Source organism: Erpetoichthys calabaricus, chromosome 8 (assembly GCF_900747795.2).
Source record: "Erpetoichthys calabaricus chromosome 8, fErpCal1.3, whole genome shotgun sequence".
In the NCBI taxonomy this organism is placed as follows: domain Eukaryota; kingdom Metazoa; phylum Chordata; class Cladistia; order Polypteriformes; family Polypteridae; genus Erpetoichthys; species Erpetoichthys calabaricus.
In genome coordinates, this window is record NC_041401.2 from 138,028,997 (window position 1) to 138,048,083 (window position 19,087).

The 19,087-nt window shown below is 35.7% G+C and overlaps 1 protein-coding gene across 1 annotated transcript in view; it reads right to left on the reverse strand.

Annotated features, from left to right (window-relative positions):
• The window catches only part of LOC114656105 (BTB/POZ domain-containing protein KCTD18-like), a 49,216-nt gene extending 30,724 nt beyond the window's left edge, over positions 1-18,492 (reverse strand). The window contains exons 1-2 of the mRNA XM_028807522.2: positions 18,400-18,492; positions 4,268-4,432 (exon numbers count right to left, since the gene is read on the reverse strand). Of these exons, the coding sequence (XP_028663355.2) occupies positions 4,268-4,415 (148 nt within the window). The 5' untranslated portion in view covers positions 4,416-4,432; positions 18,400-18,492. The remainder of the gene's footprint in view (positions 1-4,267; positions 4,433-18,399) is intronic.
• Positions 18,493-19,087: the final 595 nt, after the last annotated feature.

The following is a 19,087-nucleotide window of genomic DNA, read 5'->3' on the forward strand; positions in this document are numbered from 1 at the left end:
AAGAAGTCTTGTTGAAGAAACTATGTGATGTCAAGGCTGTACAATTCTGATAAATGGACAATTCTAGGACATGACTTACAACAGTTTGTGGGAAGCCTTACTGACAAAACAGCTTTATTGCACAGATTTCACAATATTCAACATCTTGTTGAGATTGTGCTTGTTGTGCCTATTTCAGCAGCTCAGTGTCAATGTGGCTTTTCAGTACACAACACAAAATTAAAAAGTGCTAAACTCACTCAATGTCTCAACTTTGAAGGATTTAGACACAACTGACACAGAAGGTCGGTCACTTGAGCAGTTTCCTGAGCCTGCAAATGATGGCTCATTTCAATCAAGAAGAAAAGAAGACCAAATTACAATGGTTGGCCCTCTGACACCGACATTCTAATGGTCAGTGACACAGAGCCTGAGTAAAATACAATGATCTTAATGACTGTACATAGTTTGAAAGTTACCCAAATCGTCAAACCAGATATAAAAGCACAAGGAAAGGATGCATTACAAAAGACAAGGAAAAGAATTAAGCTCAAATACATGGATGTTAGAAAAGTAAGAGACTGAAAGATTAATATTTTACACATTTTATTATTGTGCAACTAAATCAAAGCTTGAGGTGAATTTTTGTCTGGAGTGCTGAATATAAGCAAAGACTACACTTATCAGGGAAACCATTTCTTTCAGTTATTACCATTGAGGAAACATTACCAGTCACTAAAGGCACATACTATAGACTTAGACACAGTTTCTTTCCTTCTGCAGTGACTATGGTTAAATATAATCTATGATTTATCTGTCTCGTCCCGATTTCTATTCTCCTACAATCAATATAAATCATATTTATTATTTATAGGACTTAACTAATATATTACTGGATGGGAGTGCAATTCTACTTTACAATATTATTTTATACATTTATTTACTGCATGTAATTGTGTGATGGTGTCATGTATTGTATATTATGCTGTTTAATTCTATGTAACTTAAAATGCTAAGAACCCAGTGTATAGTAAATTCTTAACAGAGACCTATTTAAAAAAAAAAAAAGTAATCATCCCCTTCCAAATCAAAATGTTGAAAACTGTGAAGAGAAACATTGTCACATGTATTTGTTAATAATATGTATTATCTCAAAATAAGAGTCACACAAAAATAACTTTTTAGCATTAGCACATTTTGCAAATGACCAAAAAGGGAGGAGTTCATGCAAAATTCTATCAAAAGCTCAATTTTCAGTCTCTCAGTGGCAATTTTCGAACCATTTTTAACCCACTCAAACCAGTTTAGGGTCACGGGGTACTAATATCTATGCCACAGCATACATACAAACCAATTACTTGAAAAAAAAAAAATCATGAAATTTGGGCAGGATACACTATTAATTTAAGTGATATTCACTGTATTCAAATTTATAGTCAATCACTATTTGAACCCTCTTTCATCCAACATTATTTCATGTTGTTTTCATTCATGAATGCACCTCCAAGTTATGGTTTGAAGCTTATTTTTCTTTTCTTCTTATAGCAAGTTGATATACAACAACCAGACGTGACTGACATTTTTTGGAATGTCAGGAAGTTTTCATATCTAGTTAGACTAAATTTGGTTCAAAACATATAGCACTAGCAGTTTTGCCTTTTCTTTTACACTGCTCATTTTCAAAGAGAATTTCCTTTACTGATGCATGCAGTTTCACAACAACAAGAGTCTGCTTCAAACTTTGGAGATTTCTGTGACTCAAAAAAAGCATAATATGCAAAGTTTTAAATTTTAAAATGCATGCTATGTTGAAAATATCAAAGAAAAGAAATAGACTCCATTGGTACACATAACATAACCCTAACCCCCCTTATAGTCTTAACTGCCTGCAAGGTTATGCTTCATATGCTGTTAATGGTATGGTACTTTAATTTTACACCATGAAACATCTCAGTATAAATTGGATTTCATTAACATCATGCCATAAAAATATGTTATATCGGGGGGTTAAGAAAGCTTTCCCCCATACTGAAGTGTGCATCTGAAATAAGTTTTGTTCTGTGTTTCAGCACCTTCCAGAATATGTTCACTTCAAAACACACATGTTGTACATCAAACATGCACTGCTCAGTGGGATACCCTGCACTTCACTGTTTTTCTGAAAATAAACTGCAACTTTATACTTTCAAATGAAATATTCACACATTTCAAAATTAGTTGAACTCAAGAGGTTACATGGGACAGAGCCTTGAAAGCAGCTTGTACACAAACTTGGTGTGCAAGCTAATTAAAATATGTTTCTTACATGTATGAAAACATTCACTGCAAATAAGTACAAACCAGTCTGGCAGATAGCTAAATCATGTAGTACTTATTTGCAAACTAATAATGTACAACACAGTTATCATCATCAAATGAATAAAAAAATGTGTAAAATGAAAACTCTACTTTAGTAGAAGCTCTACACATATCATATTTCACTTTCTATGCACTATGTGCTTCACTTAAGCCACCAAGTGAATAAAATAAGAGGAAAGTCAAGCATCAATCCCTACAAACCATTTCCTTAGTGGTCTGTTGAAATTCAGTAAATACAAGCAATCTGGTCAGCAGTTGCAGGAGACATTCCAAACTGCTTATGCGCCTTCTTAACTAAAACCTGTTTTAACTTAATAAGATGAAAATGTAAGTAATGTAGATGGCTCTTTTAAATGTGCTTGTATACTGTAACTCATTCTATTATATTGCAGTTGTTCAGATCAGATGAAAAACTGAAACAGACACTCAACGATGTCCCTCAAAGCTCTATTTTTTTTTTTTTTAAAGATACAAAACATAGACAAGTAGGCATATTTGAGACTTACATTTGTGTTATAATAATTTGTGAAAATATCAACAATTTATAGGGACTAACTATAAAAATTAAATAAAAAAGACCATTGAAATTATATTTTCATAGGGCCAAAAAATGTAAGGGTTATTCCTATGCTGAAAAGAAAAAAAAAAAAAAAAAAAAAAAAAAAAAAAAACAGACACTATGTTTTGGCTAAGTAGTCTTTAGCAAGTGGCTACACAGTGTGACTGCTAACTTCTTTTTTTTTTAGCATGGGAATAACCTTTACCTTTTTCCACTCCAGATGAACACTTACTCACAAAAAAAGCATGCATTTAACATTAAGTCCAATTTGCTCTTCCAGTTACTGGAATATATTGACTGCAGCCTATTTATGCCGAAACTTTTTAACATTATGAACTAATAAAAACTGTACAAGTAATTACTAAATCTCACTTGAATCTTTTCCTATACTTTGGATAGAAGACACCAAGCGATTATGTTCCTAAATTTGACAAAATTACTGTACTTCCTAATTACCATTAACATCTTCTCTGTTTGCTAGACTATAACCTGTATTAGGGAGTGAAGTGCTTTGATTTACTTTGTTAAAAAAACTGACAGTTCTGGCTGATACTTTTCAAGCAGCAGTATTTGTATTAAAGCTGCCAAGGAAACAGCTCATTTAGATGCTAAGATTGACATAACGTTTATTTCTTGGGATTACTTCAAAGCTTTCAGCAGAGTTAAAAATTTGACAACTTTGAAAGGCATTCACCAATTATAGACATCCAAATATTATAATCAAAATTCTGATTTTGGAAATGCTTCAGTAAGAATATCCACTACCCTATTATCTTCTATTTATGTTACGCTTCTATTTATGTTACGCTTCCGTTTTCTGTATCAGGTACCAAATCCTTTTGTACTTTGTGAAATGTTAAACATAACTTCTTTTGACACATATGAATCTAAATGATCTATCTTACTGTAATTTTATTAAAACGCTTCCATTATTTCATGCATTTCTTAGTTAAGGTAAATACTTTACAGCCTATTGATTTTAGTATCTCTCCAAAAACACTGAAACTACAAGCCTTGAAAGATTTTCTTTGCTATCATCTCTTTACTAATATATGCAATGAAAGCACTCATTAAGCTATATAACCTTAAAACTAACCTTTTAAAGTAATTTGTCAGTGAATGAGAAGCATTAAAACATTTGCACATTTTTAATTATGTGGGAAAGGTTTTTTTTTTTTGTTTGTTTCTACAGTACATTGAGTACTGCTGGGTAGTAAGTAATTCAACACAATTCATTATGAATCATAGAATGCCATCTGCTGGGAATGTGAAAACACCATGTTTTGTCCTTCTGTCACATCCTTGAACAGCTTTAACAGATTACTGGTATGCTCTTTGGTGACAAAGAGTTGCATCGTCGCTAATACTCACCTGTGTCATCTCTTTTAAGCGGAAACCTGCCACTGAACATGGCACTTAGCATGGAATCCTTGAACCTGCACAGTGACTCTCTCCGAGCTGTGAATTTATAGCCACCTACACTTAGGTGAAGGATCTCAGCAATATCTTCACTATCCATACTAAAAGGCTGTCACCCTAAAAAAAAAAAAAGGGAGGATTTGCATATTCTAAGATCAGTCATCCTATTAGAACATGAAAATGCATACTAGAAAATAAAAGGTCTCATGCTTCAAAAACTTAAAAAAAGATAAGTAAATGAGGCAATATGTAGTGAAGAAAAAAGGAGAGAAACATGGATGAAAATCACAACTTTTCTAAAAACCAACATGCTCAACACTCTTTCATGTAAAATGGAGAAATAAACGCTAGAGAAACAAATTACACTTTTATTACTGGGAAAAGCACGTTTACTTAAAAAGTGGGTATCAGAAATATCCACACGCTTATAGAGAAAATTCTGCTTTGGTTGATGCAAAGGCTGAAATAAAAAGAAATCATAGACATCTTTTTACCTTTATTGAAAGATTTACAGGATTCTTTCATGAAAAACACAACTAAGGAAAAATAGTTAGGTCCATAAATATTTGGACAGAGACAACTTTTTTCTAATTTTGGTTCTGTACATTACCACAATGAATTTTAAATGAAACAACTCAGATGCAGTTGAAGTGCAGACTTTCAGCTATAATTCAGTGGGGTGAACAAAACGATTGCATAAAAATGTGAGGCAACTAAAGCATTTTTTTTTTTTTTTTTTAAACACAATCCCTTCATTTCAGGGGCTCAAAAGTAATTGGACAAATGAAATAACTGGAAATAAAATGTTCATTTCTAATACTTGGTTGAAAACCCTTTGCTGGCAATGACAGCCTGAAGTCTTAAACTCATGGACATCACCAGATGCTGGGTTTCCTACGTTTTAATGCTCTGCCAGGCCTTTACTGCAGCAGCTGTCAGTTGCTGTTTGTTTGTGGGCCTTTCTGTCTGAAGTTTAGTCTTCAACAAGTGAAATGCATGCTCAGTTGGGTTAAGATCAGGTGACTGACTTGGCCATTCAAGAATTTTCCACTTCTTTGCTTTAATAAACTCCTGGGTTGCTTTGGCTGTATGTTTTGGGTCATTGTCCACGTGTATCATGAAACGCCACCCAATCAATTTGACTGCATTTAGCTGGATTTGAGCAGACAGTATATCTCTGAACACCTCAGAATTCATTCGGCTGCTTCTGTCCTGTGTCACATCATCAATAAAAAACTAGCGTCCCAGTGCCACTGGCAGCCATGCATGCCCAAGCCATCACACTGCCTCCACCACGTTTTACAGAGGATGTGGTATGCTTTGGATAATGAGCTGTTCCACGCCTTCTCCATACTTTTTTCTTGCCATCATTCTGGTAGAGGATGATCTTGGTTTCATCTGTCCAAAGAATGTTTTTCCAGAACTGTGCTGGCTTTTTTAGATGTTCTTTAGCAAAGTCCAATCTAGCCTTTCTATTCTTGAGGCTTATGAGTGGCTTGCACCTTGCAGTGCACCCTCTGTATTTACTTTCATGCAGTCTTCTCTTTATGGTAGACTTGGATATCGATATGCCTAACCCCTGGAAAGTGTTGTTCACTTGGTTGGCTGTTGTGACGGGGTTTCTCTTCACCATGGAAATGATTCTGCAATCATCCACCACTGTTGTCTTCCGTGGACGTCCAGGGGCCTCACATATAACACCGTGCGTAGAACTCACACTATAACATGGCGTAAGCACAAAAGCGGGAATGTGCGTACGCACAGAAAAATCCAGATGCAGGAATCTGTACGTACGCAAACTTTCACGTTCTTCCACTACATAAATCCCGATCAGTGTGAAAAGTAATGCACGTGCACGCTCCTTCTGTCCTGCCCCAACTCCTCCCAGAATTACGCCTCTTTGAACATGCAAATCAATATAAATAGCCTTCTGTGAAAAGACAATGGGAAAAGCACGGGGGGAAATATAAGAATTTCAGCGAATACCAAGTGGAGGCAAAAGAAAAATGTACTATTTGTTGCTTTAAACAGTGGTATAATCAACAAAAGGAAGTTGATTGAGTGACAGAGTGTCGGAGAAACTCGAAAGCTCAAGTTCACAAAGTCGCACAGTGCCCGAAATAAAAAAAGAAGTCACATATCAAAGTCGCCGTGAAAAGGCAAGTTGTAGCCCACCGTCTGAGTGTCACACGAAAGCTTATTAAGGTACAGACAAAAAAAAATAGGCACACAGTGGGAAAAAAGCACTAAATGTCAACTAATCTCGAAATTTCCACTTTAATCACGTAGTTTATTTTGCCATTAAAGTAGAACATCATAAACTTCATCTTAAAATCGTTTAATTTACTAGTTTCTCAAATCCCATTGTAACTAAAGTAGCACATTAAATGCTTTGTTCTGTATTTGATCTTCTATGTGCTCTGTGTGTGAATCACTACCTGCTTCTTAAACGGGCTCTCTCTTTCTCCGACAGGACACGTAATCCATTACATTCGTGATATTACAGCTCTCTGAATAATTAAAATACTGAGATGTATACGTAATATCTTTTTCGTGATGATAGGAATGAAAGCATGTTATTAAACATGGGAACACGGTGGCGCAGTGCTTATTCATGTCTCACGCAAGAGGCTTGCTGCGCCATGCGCGACCTTCGATGAAATAATTCATTACAGAAGTACTGTCTATTTCAAAGGTACTAACCCCCAATTCCTGTCCTTACTTGTCTTTCTCCAAATACCCAATCGCCACACAATCAGCTCTGTAATAGACGTTAAGCCATTTGCAAGCTTAGAACGCCGATTCTTCAAAACTTTTAAGGAACATTGAAATATCTTCGTAGTACATGTTTAATTATTCTATCCGTCTGTCCTTCCAGTGTCGCGTCAGCACCAGCAAGAATACAACGCAATGCAGGAACAATCCCTGAACTAGCTAGCGCTGCGGCACCGTGTCCTCACATTTTTAATTATTAACAATACAGATTATTTAAATGAAGTTAAAGATTTATCTGTATAATATAATCAACATATTTTGCTGCATTTCATCTTAAAAATGATATCGTCATCATATGTAAATACGCGCTTTATAAAGTGGCGCAGGTTGTGCAATATTATAACTGTAGTACAAGTTTACAGTGAGGTAATTGTACTTAAGTACAAACAGTTCTACAAGGAGCACTTGATGGACTGATTGAGTGCGTTTATAGTTCTTGGGATGAAACTTTTTCTAAACTGCAAAGTCCGTACAGGAAAGTCTCTGAAATGTTTTGCCGTGGCTCAGGCAGCGTCTGCTTCATGCTGTATACCGATAATTCTCTTTCCAATCAGCTGCTGCTGTGATTCCCCACTCAGATACAGTGATATAAATACTCCGAGTGGTGCAGTGACAGTAATATGGAAAAAGATGATCTGCTGTGGCAACCCTTAACAGGAGCAGCTGAAAGAAGAAGAAGATGCATTGAGAGTAACAACGCTAAAGAAGTTATGGTATTTGGAATACTATGGCTATTCCCTGGACCATTATATTGCTGCAGGTTAATTACAATCAGATGCATTACACTAATAAACAATATGCAGTTAGTTTCAGTGTATTTATAAAGCCGTGTCAGGAATGTGGATCTAAGAAAGAAAGGGTGACCACACAGGAACAGTAGAACTGCTTTGACGCTGGGTGCCGCCAGTCTGCAAAACTGAATGGAGAAATTGCGTATGCCAGGGTATGAGGTACCGTTGAAATGTGCGTGGCTTTACGCCAAGTTTAGGTTTTATACATCGCAATTTGAGCGTGGAAACGTTCGTACGCAACATTTCTGTGCGTATGCACCGTTTATACATGATGCCCCAGGTCTTTTTGCATTTCTGAGTTCACCAGTGCTTGCTTTCTTTCTCAGGATGTACCAAACTGATAGATTTTGCCACTCGTAATATTGTAGCAATTTCTCGGATGGGTTTTTTCTGTTTTCACAGCTTAAGGATGGCTTCTTTCACCTGCATGGAGAGCTCCTTTGACCGCATGTTGTCTGTTCACAGCAAAATCTTCCACATGTAAGCGCCACACCTCAAATCAACTCCAGGCCTTTTATCTGCTTAATTGATAATGACATAACGACAGACTTGCCCACACCTGCCCATGAAATAGCCTTCGAGTCAACTGTCCAATTACTTTTGAGCCCCTGAAATGAAGGGATTGTGTTAAAAAAATGCTTTAATTGCCTCACATTTTTATGCAATCGTTTTGTTCACCCCACTGAATTAAAGCTGAAAGTCTGCACTTCAACTGCATCTGAGTTGTTTCATTTAAAATTCATTGTGGTAATGTACAGAACCAAAATTAGAAAAAAAGTTGTCTCTGTCCAAATATTTATGGACCTAACTGTATACACAAAATCCTAAAAGAACTACATATGTCATAGAACACAGTGAAGATACCATTTAACTGTTTTGACATGGAGTGGAAGGGATACCCTTGGCTTTTCAGAATGAACAGACATATTGTAGTACTTTTAAAACTCTCAACCACATATCATAACAAATTTTTACACTTTTATCTTTATCTCCGTTGTCTCAACCATTTCTTAAATATATGGTATATTAGGTTGTTGTTTAGCATTTTCCTTTTTAGTATAGATACAAAATATTTATGTCAAACAGAATCACCATGTCCAATGATAGTCTCAATAAAATGAAATGTAGTCATTTGTGGCTAGACAGTATTAAACATCCTAATGTGCTAATTATGAATAAAATATAACAAGTAAAAAAAAAAATCACCAAGATGTTTGTTTTTAAAATGTCTTAATTTTCCTACTAGAAATTCATTAAATTCAAAATATGGTAAGAAATACATGGTTCTGTAATACATTCTACCAAACAGACAATGCTGGTTTAGTGCTTAAAATACTCAGTTTTAAAAACTCAAGAGTATGTAAAAGAGTTTAAGTCTCAGACTGAATATTCTATGTGAAATCCATCAACAGAACATTTCTTGAATTCAGACAGTAGATATACATGGTTAAAAAAAACAAAAAAAAAAAACTGATTAGATTTGGCCAGATGAAAAAAAAAATGTATTTGATAAGACAGTATTACACTGGTCATGGTGTTCTATTTGCCCTCATTGAATAATTTAATTGACTTCAAGGTTCCAAGCATTTAAAAAAATACATTTTGTTAAATTACATGACCTTCCCGTTTTGAAAAATCACAAGACATACTACTGTTAACAATCCTGCCCCCTTCCATCCTGGTCTTAAAGTATATTGTTATAAAACTTTAATTAAACAGATCTCCTAACTATGATTAACAAAACTTTAAAAAACTAAATTAGGTATACAGTACTATGATGTGTTCCATATAGACTTAAATGTAACTTTCCGTAACCAATCAGAGGGCTATTATCTCAGCACATTATTGCAGAAATCATACCTATTATTTAAAAGTATCACATGGTGTAACTTAATAAACCAGGGAGAAAAATGCTTTTATCATGGCAATTTTTAACCCAGTAAGGAATTTATTCAGAAATAAAACTAATTTGATTCATATATGCTTCAAGAGCTCAAAGATGTGGACAATCACTTATGAGATGCAATTGCTTAAACTATTACCATCCTGTACTTGAATGATGAAGACAGAAAATAAATAGATGGTTGGACTGACAACTATAGCTATGTCCATTACGTTCAAAGGATGACTACCAATTTATCCTTGATGTCATTTCTAATAGGCTTATCCCCAGGGTAGTGGTGAGCCAATGCCTTTCCAATATGTATTTCGAACAAGACAGGAACCAACCTCAAATGGGTCACACACATCCACACTTACTCCCTACAGGGGTCATCAAATAATCTAACCTACACATCTTTTGGATGTGTGAGAAAAACTGAAGGAAAGCATCACATGAATTGTCAGTATTGAAAGTAAAAATCCAGCTAAGTTTCAAATGAAGAGGCTATCTCAGAACATGTCGCAAGTTTACAATTGTGACAAGTGGTGAGCTGTACCATATTTTATTAGATACAATGTATTTTATTATTTAGTTAAGAGTTTCAAAACTTCCATGCTGGCTTGACACTTGTGTGACTCAATTCATAACTGATACACAAGGCAAATCTTTCAAAAAAAGAAGAAATTAACAACATTACCAGAACTGCATATTTGTAGAGATTCACAGTTAACCGGGCAGCTAAAGCAACATACTTCAGTGCTAAAAACTAATTAGCAAACCCTAAAGGTGTCAATGTTGTTTTAGTACAACAACTAAAATGTGACAAATGCAATAACAACACATATTTGAATGACACAGGAATGAATGAGATTCTGTCCCCAATCACAAGTAATTATACCAGTTAAGGTCAGCCCAGCTCAACATACAAAAGGCATAAGCAAAACCCAAGCCTGATCTCTTATATAAGACATCTTGAAAACAATAGAACAGTCATAAATATAGGAATTCTGAAAACTAAAAAAATAGTGTTTGACATTTGAAATTGACTTGTCTATTAAACATTTCTTTTTATTATTTTAATAACCATTCTCCTCCATATACTGATGCAAAGATAAATGTTATAGTGCAAAATGTCACAAATTTGACAAAGTGAGTTGCTGACAAAAAACAATGTGCTAAACAAAAGTAGCTGTAAAATGATGGTGGATTTGAAAATATCCTGAATAATGTTGGTATTCTCTACTGCTTGGGGCACCTCTATAATAAAGTAATACATTTTTTTATTTATGTTACTTATCCTTCAGTTACTAGTAAAAAAATTTAAATAAATAAATTTAGTAAGTGCACTTGGAAAAGTAAACCAGGTAGATATAGATGATTGCATCGTTGTTTATAATTCAAATTGTTACACTGGAAGGAAATGCCCCATCTTTCACAAATGAATCTATATGATCTAACCATACAATAAAACACATGTAACCATACAATAAAACACATGTACTGTAAATTATTCATTAATAATAAAAAAAACACCAATTATAACAACAATGTGTATTTTCAGAGATAACTTCTCCTTTGCAGAACCAATCCTGAATGCAATTAATGCATTGTCATTAACCAATATTTGTCCTTCCTACTTCTGAAAATGGCCTTTGTTACATCTCTATCAAAAATCTGAAGACTTGCACATTAATATGAAATGTAAGCCTTTTAGCTAAAGTCTTAAAAAACACACTACCTCCCAACACTGATCGTTATCTTAAAAGCCTCAATCTAAACCATTTTAGTTTGGATTTTGTTCCAATAAATGCAGAGAAACAGCCATAACTCTTATTGCTAATGATTTTATAATATCCTCAAATGCAGGAAACGATACAATTATTATGCTTTTAGACGCAACTACAGCTTTTAACAGAACTGACCACAACATTTTATCACATGGGCTTGGGAATTATGTTGGATTTTCAGGTACTGTTGCATGGTAGTTTACTTCATACTTACATTTTCAACATGTTCATGTTCAATACTCCATTCATTCTGGTCTACAGTTAGTTCAAAATTCAATACTGATATTAAACACTGTTTTCTTTCTTTATGTTTATATTAAGCGCTACATTTCCACAGTGTAAGCTTTGATATCAGGTTTGCACTGTGCGTGTCTTGAATCTCCCCATAGTTGTAATGGGTTTTATCTGGGAATTCCAGAATACTCCTGAATGCCAAAGACAAAGTATAGGTTGAATGGTGTCTCTAAATTTTACCAATATGGATAAGTATGTAAATGTGCTCTGAGATGGAAATCAGTCAGCTTAGTTTCTGATTTGTACCCAATGCTACCAGGAAAGGTTCCAACCCTCTGTTATCCTGTTCAAAGAAAAGAACACTAGAAAATAGATGAATGTTGTCATTAGAGAAACCATCAAAATCAAGCAAAATCCATTTGTCTGTATACAGTACCTGCAGTACTAATTAATAAAACCTAATTAAAACTTCTTCTGTAGTGTCATTAAGAGGAGGAAAAAAAAATTGATAAATATTTCTCTTTAAAGAGTACATACACTCATTAGTCACCTCTAAACCCAGACAATGTGAACTTTATCGTTCTGAATTCACTAGGATTAAATGTCATTTAGTCCTCTCATTTGCACACTTCTGTCTCTAACTTTGAAATATAACAAAATTAAAGCTGGCTTCCTGCACTGTACAATAATGTATTATCACATACACTAACTTAGCTAAAGTTAACTAGATTTGTATAGAAGTAGCTTAATGTTGTGACGATGTGGGTCCACTCCCGAGTTCCTCTTCACATATGGGAGCCTCTTGAACCCAACACCATTTATAGTTATGACCGAACTGAGCTGACTAATGGGGACAAATCTCACATGGAGCAAGGGGATGGTGGAAAAGTGCAAAGGTGCTTTTATTAAAAGAATCAAAACAAACGAAAACACATTGCCCACAGTGCAGTGTTCCAAATGTCCATAAATAATCCATAAAAACCATGTGAAGAGTGGGGGAATAAAAACCATAATAAATAAATCCAATAAAAGCAAAGGTTAAAATGCAGTCACTGACTCCTTCTGATCTCAGCCCACCTCCTTCTTCAGCTCCCATGGCTCGTCTATTACTAGTGCCGCCGGCGGAGACTCAGCAGCCACGAACATCATCCTCCAACCCCTGTTTTTGCTACCTTCTAACCGCGCATTTAGACCGTCTGGGGTCAGCTCTCCTCCTGTCTTCCTTCGCACTCCTGCAGTCGTAACTCAGATGCATAGGGAGGTCCTTTACCATGCTCGCCCCACTCCGTGTCATTAATCTGAGGTATTAAAGAGGACCTTCATCTCTCTATGCACAAAAGCTAAAAGAAAATGTCAGAATTTAGTTGTATCTGGCCCCTTACCAAGATTATATAGAGGGGAAGTGATTTATAGCAGATTGCGTTCCCTTCACTGCTGGCTAGAAACCTGGTGTGCAAATAAAAGTATAGCCTTTGTGAACAATTGGGATGATTTTTGGGAAAGGCCTGGATTTTTCAGAAGAGATGGTCTTCATCCTAACTGGATGGTACTTTTGTATTATCCCAAAATATGGCAGCAAAGCTGCCTGGCTGACCGATTAGAGCACCATCTAGACCACAGTCATGTGATCTTTCAATGCTCCTTATTAACCATTCATTCTCTTGGAAGTAAAGCCGTTTTGGTAAATTATATTATAATAAGTACAAAATCTGATCTGTGTCTTCTCACTGAAACCTGGCTTAGTAAATCTGACACTGTTCCCCTAGCTGAGGCATCACCAGATGGATACACATTCCTTCATAAGTCTAGAGATTCTGGTCGAAGAGGAGGCCTTGGAATATATTGTTCATTGTAACAAAATGCAAATCACTTCTAAAAATTTAGGTGAAACATTTCACATCCTTTGAGGCATTCATTTTAAATATTAAAACAGATTCCAACACAACTGTAGTGCTAGTCTACAGACCACCTGGACCATATTTATTGTTCATGACTGAATTTGGCTATAAATTATGACCATGTAGTATTGATGGGGGATTTTAATGTACACATTAATGTGGAAACTGACAATTTTAGCAAATGTTTTACTTAATTGTTAAATTCAGTAGGATTTTTGTCAGATTGTCACCACACATTAGATTCAATTATAGCATACAAAGTTGAAATTCAAAATTGAAATATTACTCTATTAAATGACGTTATTTCTGATCATTAATTATGTTTGATTTGGTTCTGCCCTTACCAATACACTCACAGATTAAAACAATGACAGTGCGACATCTAGATTGTAATTGTGCTTTAAAATTTATAGATACTTTGAATAAGTCAAGTGTAATTGTAGAAAAAAAAATTAGATCAGTATGTAAACATGAAAAAACAATTTAGATCATCAAGCATCAAATTACAATATGAGCTTGAGAGATGCTCTGGATGCAGTGGCTCCCCTTAAAACAAAAGTGGTCAAAGCACATAGAAACTCTACCTGGTTTAATGAAAACACTTGAGCTCTTAAATTAGAATGATGAAAAGTGGAGCACAGATACAGAACAACAAAGCTGCATGTCTTTCAAATTGCATGGACAGAGAGTGTTAAAAAATATAAAAAGCTGTCTTTAAAGCTTGCTTAGATTACTATTCTAAAATAATAGATAGCAATGGTTCCCTAGATCTGGTGCCAAAAGTAAAAAGTGCACTGTATGTTCTTGCAACGCCTATTCTTAACATTATTAATAGTTCATTATTGCATGGCACAGTACCTGATGCACTAAAAGTGTCAGTCATCAAACCATTACTTAAAAAGTCAGACCTACACCCTCATATACTTAATAATTATAGACCCATTTAAAATTTAACAAGTCTCTATAAAATACTTGAAAAAGTTGCCAATCAGCCTCAGTCACACCTTACGCATCACAATTTACTTGAGAAATTCCAGTTTGGCTTCTGCACTGGTCACAGTACAGAAATGGCACTAACGTGTGTTGTAAACGACATTCTGATATCATCTGATGAAGGAAACTCCACTGTAATTATGTTGTTAGAATTAAGAGCAGATTTTGACACCATTGACCATTCTATTTTACTGCACAGACTGGAAAATGATGTTGGTCTTACAGGCAATGTCCTTGCCTGGTTTAGCTCTTATTTATCAAATCGATTTCAATACGTACAGAAATGTGCTGACAGAACTCCATCATTATACACAGAAGTGAGATATGGTGTCCCACAGGGCTCAGTACTAGGACCTTGACTGTTTTCACTTTACATGCTTCCACTGGGATCTATCATTAGAAAACAATGTTAATTGTCACTCTTATGAAGATAACACCCAGTTATACCTTTCTTTTAGACCAAATTAAGTTTCTCCAATGTTGTCTTTAATTAATTGTGTTAGTCAATTAAAGAATTGGATGGATAAGAACTACTTGTCTTTAAAACACTGATAAAACAGATATTAATCATTGGAGGGAATGATGCTGATTGCAACAATATTTTGTCATCATTTAACTCCGTTGGAATCGCCATTAATTTTAGGAGTTATCTTTGATTCTAGCATGTCATTTAAAGTGCACATTACAAAGCTGTCTAATTTATGTTTCTTACATCTTAAAAATGTTGGGAAATTAAGGTGTTTTCTAAATAAGCATGGTTCTGAGAAATTAATTCACGCATTTATTTCTAGTAGGATTGACTACTGCAATTCGGTGTTCACTGGATGTTCAAACTGTTCTTTGTACAACTTCCAGTTTATCCAAAATGCTGCTGCAAGAATTATTACAAGAGCAAGAAAATACGAATACATAGCTCCAGTTCTTAAATTCTTATACTGGCTCCCGTTTATCTATAAGGCAGATTTCAAAATCGTCCTTTTAGCATCTAAAGGCTTAAATGGCCAAGATCTGGCTTACTTGTCTGAACTTAACATGACTTACAAACAAGAACGTACATTAAGATCTCAAGATGCTGATCTGCTTATGATTCCAAGGATTAATAAAATAATAGTGGAAGGTTGAGCTTTTAGTTACAGGGCCCCTAAACTGTGGAATGGGAATGGTCTGCCTGCTTTTATAAGAGATGGGCGTATGCAACATTTTTTGCATGCACACTTTTTATACGAGTTCCCTGGTCTTGACTAATTCCTTTCTTTTTCCAAATTCCAACTTACTCTCCCTAGCCTCCTTAGCAATAAATTCTTTCCTTGAAAAATCATGTAAAAAAATGTTGCATTTTTTTGGATTGAAAAATTACATTATTTATTAAATCTGATCTTTTTACTGTAAAACATGCAAAACACTAAAAGTACAAAGTCAGAAGTATAGAATAATAATAGTATAATAATGATAAAAATAATAATGAATAATAATACAGATCAATTTCCACTACAACGAAGTGCCAGGGACCTACAGATATTTTGTTATAATGAAAATTTCTTAGTAATGAGATTCTGTATTTGTCGCTATAGTGCTTTCTTTAACTTGCGTCCGTCCAGGCATTTGCAATCATTTCAATAGCTTCTTTCACGTTAATTTTTATCTCCTCTTGTCTGCAGGTTATGTGGACAAGAATTTTTCTCAGCATTTCCTTTGCGATAATACATTTTCAAGGTGTGAATAATGCCCAAATCCAATTGCTGAAGCACTGCCGTGTAACTGGGTGGGAGGAACTCAACTCGAACATTATCTAAATGTAGAAGCATGCTGTGAGCAGCACAGTTATCAATCAGAAGCAGGATCTTCCTTTTCTTCTTCACAGCAAAGTTAATAACATACATAAGTTAATAAAGCAAAGAGTGAAATGGTAAGTACAAATAAACCACACAACTAATCATCAGCAAAACCAAGGAACTGGTTATTGATGTTTGTGCACCAAACAGTCTATGTTCGGCTACTATTCTGGGAATAGATGTAGTGGTGGTCCACTCCCACCAGTACATCTACATCAATAAGAGTTTGACTGGGCTCATACCACAGAGGAACTATATAAGAAAGGGCACAGCACAACTTAGACGACTTTGTTAATTTAATGTCAATAATAACATCCTTCATATCTTCTACAACTTTGTGATGACCAGTGCAGTCTTCTACATAGTGGTGTGCTGGGCCAGCAACATCACTTCAAGAGAGGCCCACCAAAACAACAAGCCAATTAAAAGTGCTGGCTCAGTCATGAGACACCCCTGTCCATCATCCCTGGGGGTTGTAGCAAAGGAGAGAATTAAAACAAAACTGAGTGCCATTGCAAACAATGCTGCACATCCTCTCTATGACACACTAACACTGAGTTTTTTCAGCCAATGAATTCAGCATAAACGTGTAAAGAAATGCTTTTTTTTTTTTTTTTTTTAATACCAAGTGCCATTTGCCTGTGTAAATGCATCACTGTAATTGTCTCTGCCAAGTCTTAAGTTTTTCTTTCTTTTGGACTTTTCTGTTAGTTCAGACTACAGTGTGTGCATATATTTATACAGCTTCTGTAAAAGGCCAAATTTACCCCTTTGAGGACAAATAAAGTTCTATGTATATATCTATTTCTATTCAGAACCGCTACCCCTCAAAATGTACTGAAAGGAATAGCAAACCAGTTCATAAAACAGATAATACTTGGATTAGACTTTTGGGATTTTTTTTGTAAGAAAAGCACAGTCTTCAGTAACCGGACAAATGACTTGGATTAAAAAAAAGAACTGCATTACAAATAAAGGACCTACTGGAAAAGAAGTGGCCACAGCATCCTTAAGTGAAGAGATTCACAATGCTTGAGTATCAAGGCGCCACTGACAGCACGAACGTGATCATCATCTAAAATTCATTAGAGTAATTAATACTTTAAAAATAATGCAATTAATCGACACTGATGTAACATTCCGGGGTGCTTTGGGCTGGCGTACTTGCCATTTGGCAACATCGAACACTTAGCATCATGCCGTTTTACATATTGACAAAACGCAAGGAAAGAAACCGAGATTCGTGATCACAGACCCCACCCACCGTCCTTCGCTTGCTTGGGGTTCACCCAAACAAAAAGGTATTGTAAGTACCATTGATTGATTCTGTCATAATATTAACAGAGTCTATAGCAATCGTAAGGTCACATTATTCCTATTTTGCGAATTAATGAATTGAACGTTAGGCAGTATTATTCGACAGTTGCTCCGAAATATACCACCCAAACCCCGGGACTACAGACTGGAAGGTCAAAATAACTTCAAATTTCCTGTTGTCACGTTCTGAACTAAAAAGTGTGCCGTTGTTCTGATGATGTGTCCTACTTTGTCGAAGTACAAATTTCATGACTGCAGATGCAACACTGAACAGTAGCCGCCGGTGTTCCAACTAAAGCACCTACAATATGTAGGTCATGAAGCATTAAAGATCTGTCAAACCGTCATCATACAAAAAAAGCTGAATTTCCGCATGTGTTAGCCTTTAATAACACGAAATGCACATAAACACAAAGACTCCTTCTGTGGAATAGACGGTAGAGCCGCTGAACTCCTGAAAACTGCGAAAAACTGAAATAATTTGAAGAGCTATTTTAAATGTAAACATTATCTGCGGCAAACAACAAATCCGATTAATATATCCAAACAACACAAATAAAAAAAAAAAAACTTACTTGACAACTCAGTGACATCACAAACAGGATACACAAACCAAGTTATTCCAACGTCCTGCCGGTCCCACGGCATGCCGGAGTTGCTTCACAGCGGCACCTACTGTTAAGGAGGGCGGTGGCACCAATGCAGTTGTTAATGTTAGTGCTTAGAGGTCCAGGGAACTCGGTGTGAAAGACGGCACAGCCACTTTTCCGGGTGAAGCTGACACCCCCTTCTTTTGTTTGCATGTTTTTTTCTCCTGGTAGCTGGGGATTCCGTATGTATCACAAAAATGTGCGTGTTAGAATAGGCTGACCGATGCTTTAGGTTTGAGTTGCTCCAAATGCATTAATTGTTCCTTTCAGCAGAGGCGGCCTTAGGGGTACGCGGGGCCTTGGGCGAATGTCATATGCGCGGCCGAGAGCCATAAGTGTAGGCTATATACCGTACCACCACGCTCACAGGCTTGTCCGCCTCTAATGCTGTACGCCTTATTATTGTTAAAAAAACATGGTGCCTTATGTAGGTACCATTGGCCGTTTGATTACATTACGTATTGTAATTGTTCTTATATTAGTTTAGTGGCCTTTAACCAACTTAATTAATGATTCAGAAACATTTTGCACGCAAAATTAACAAACTAGATAACAGTCGTTTCTGCCGAACCCGCTGGAGTCGGCAAATTTATTTAATTACGGAGAACCAGAA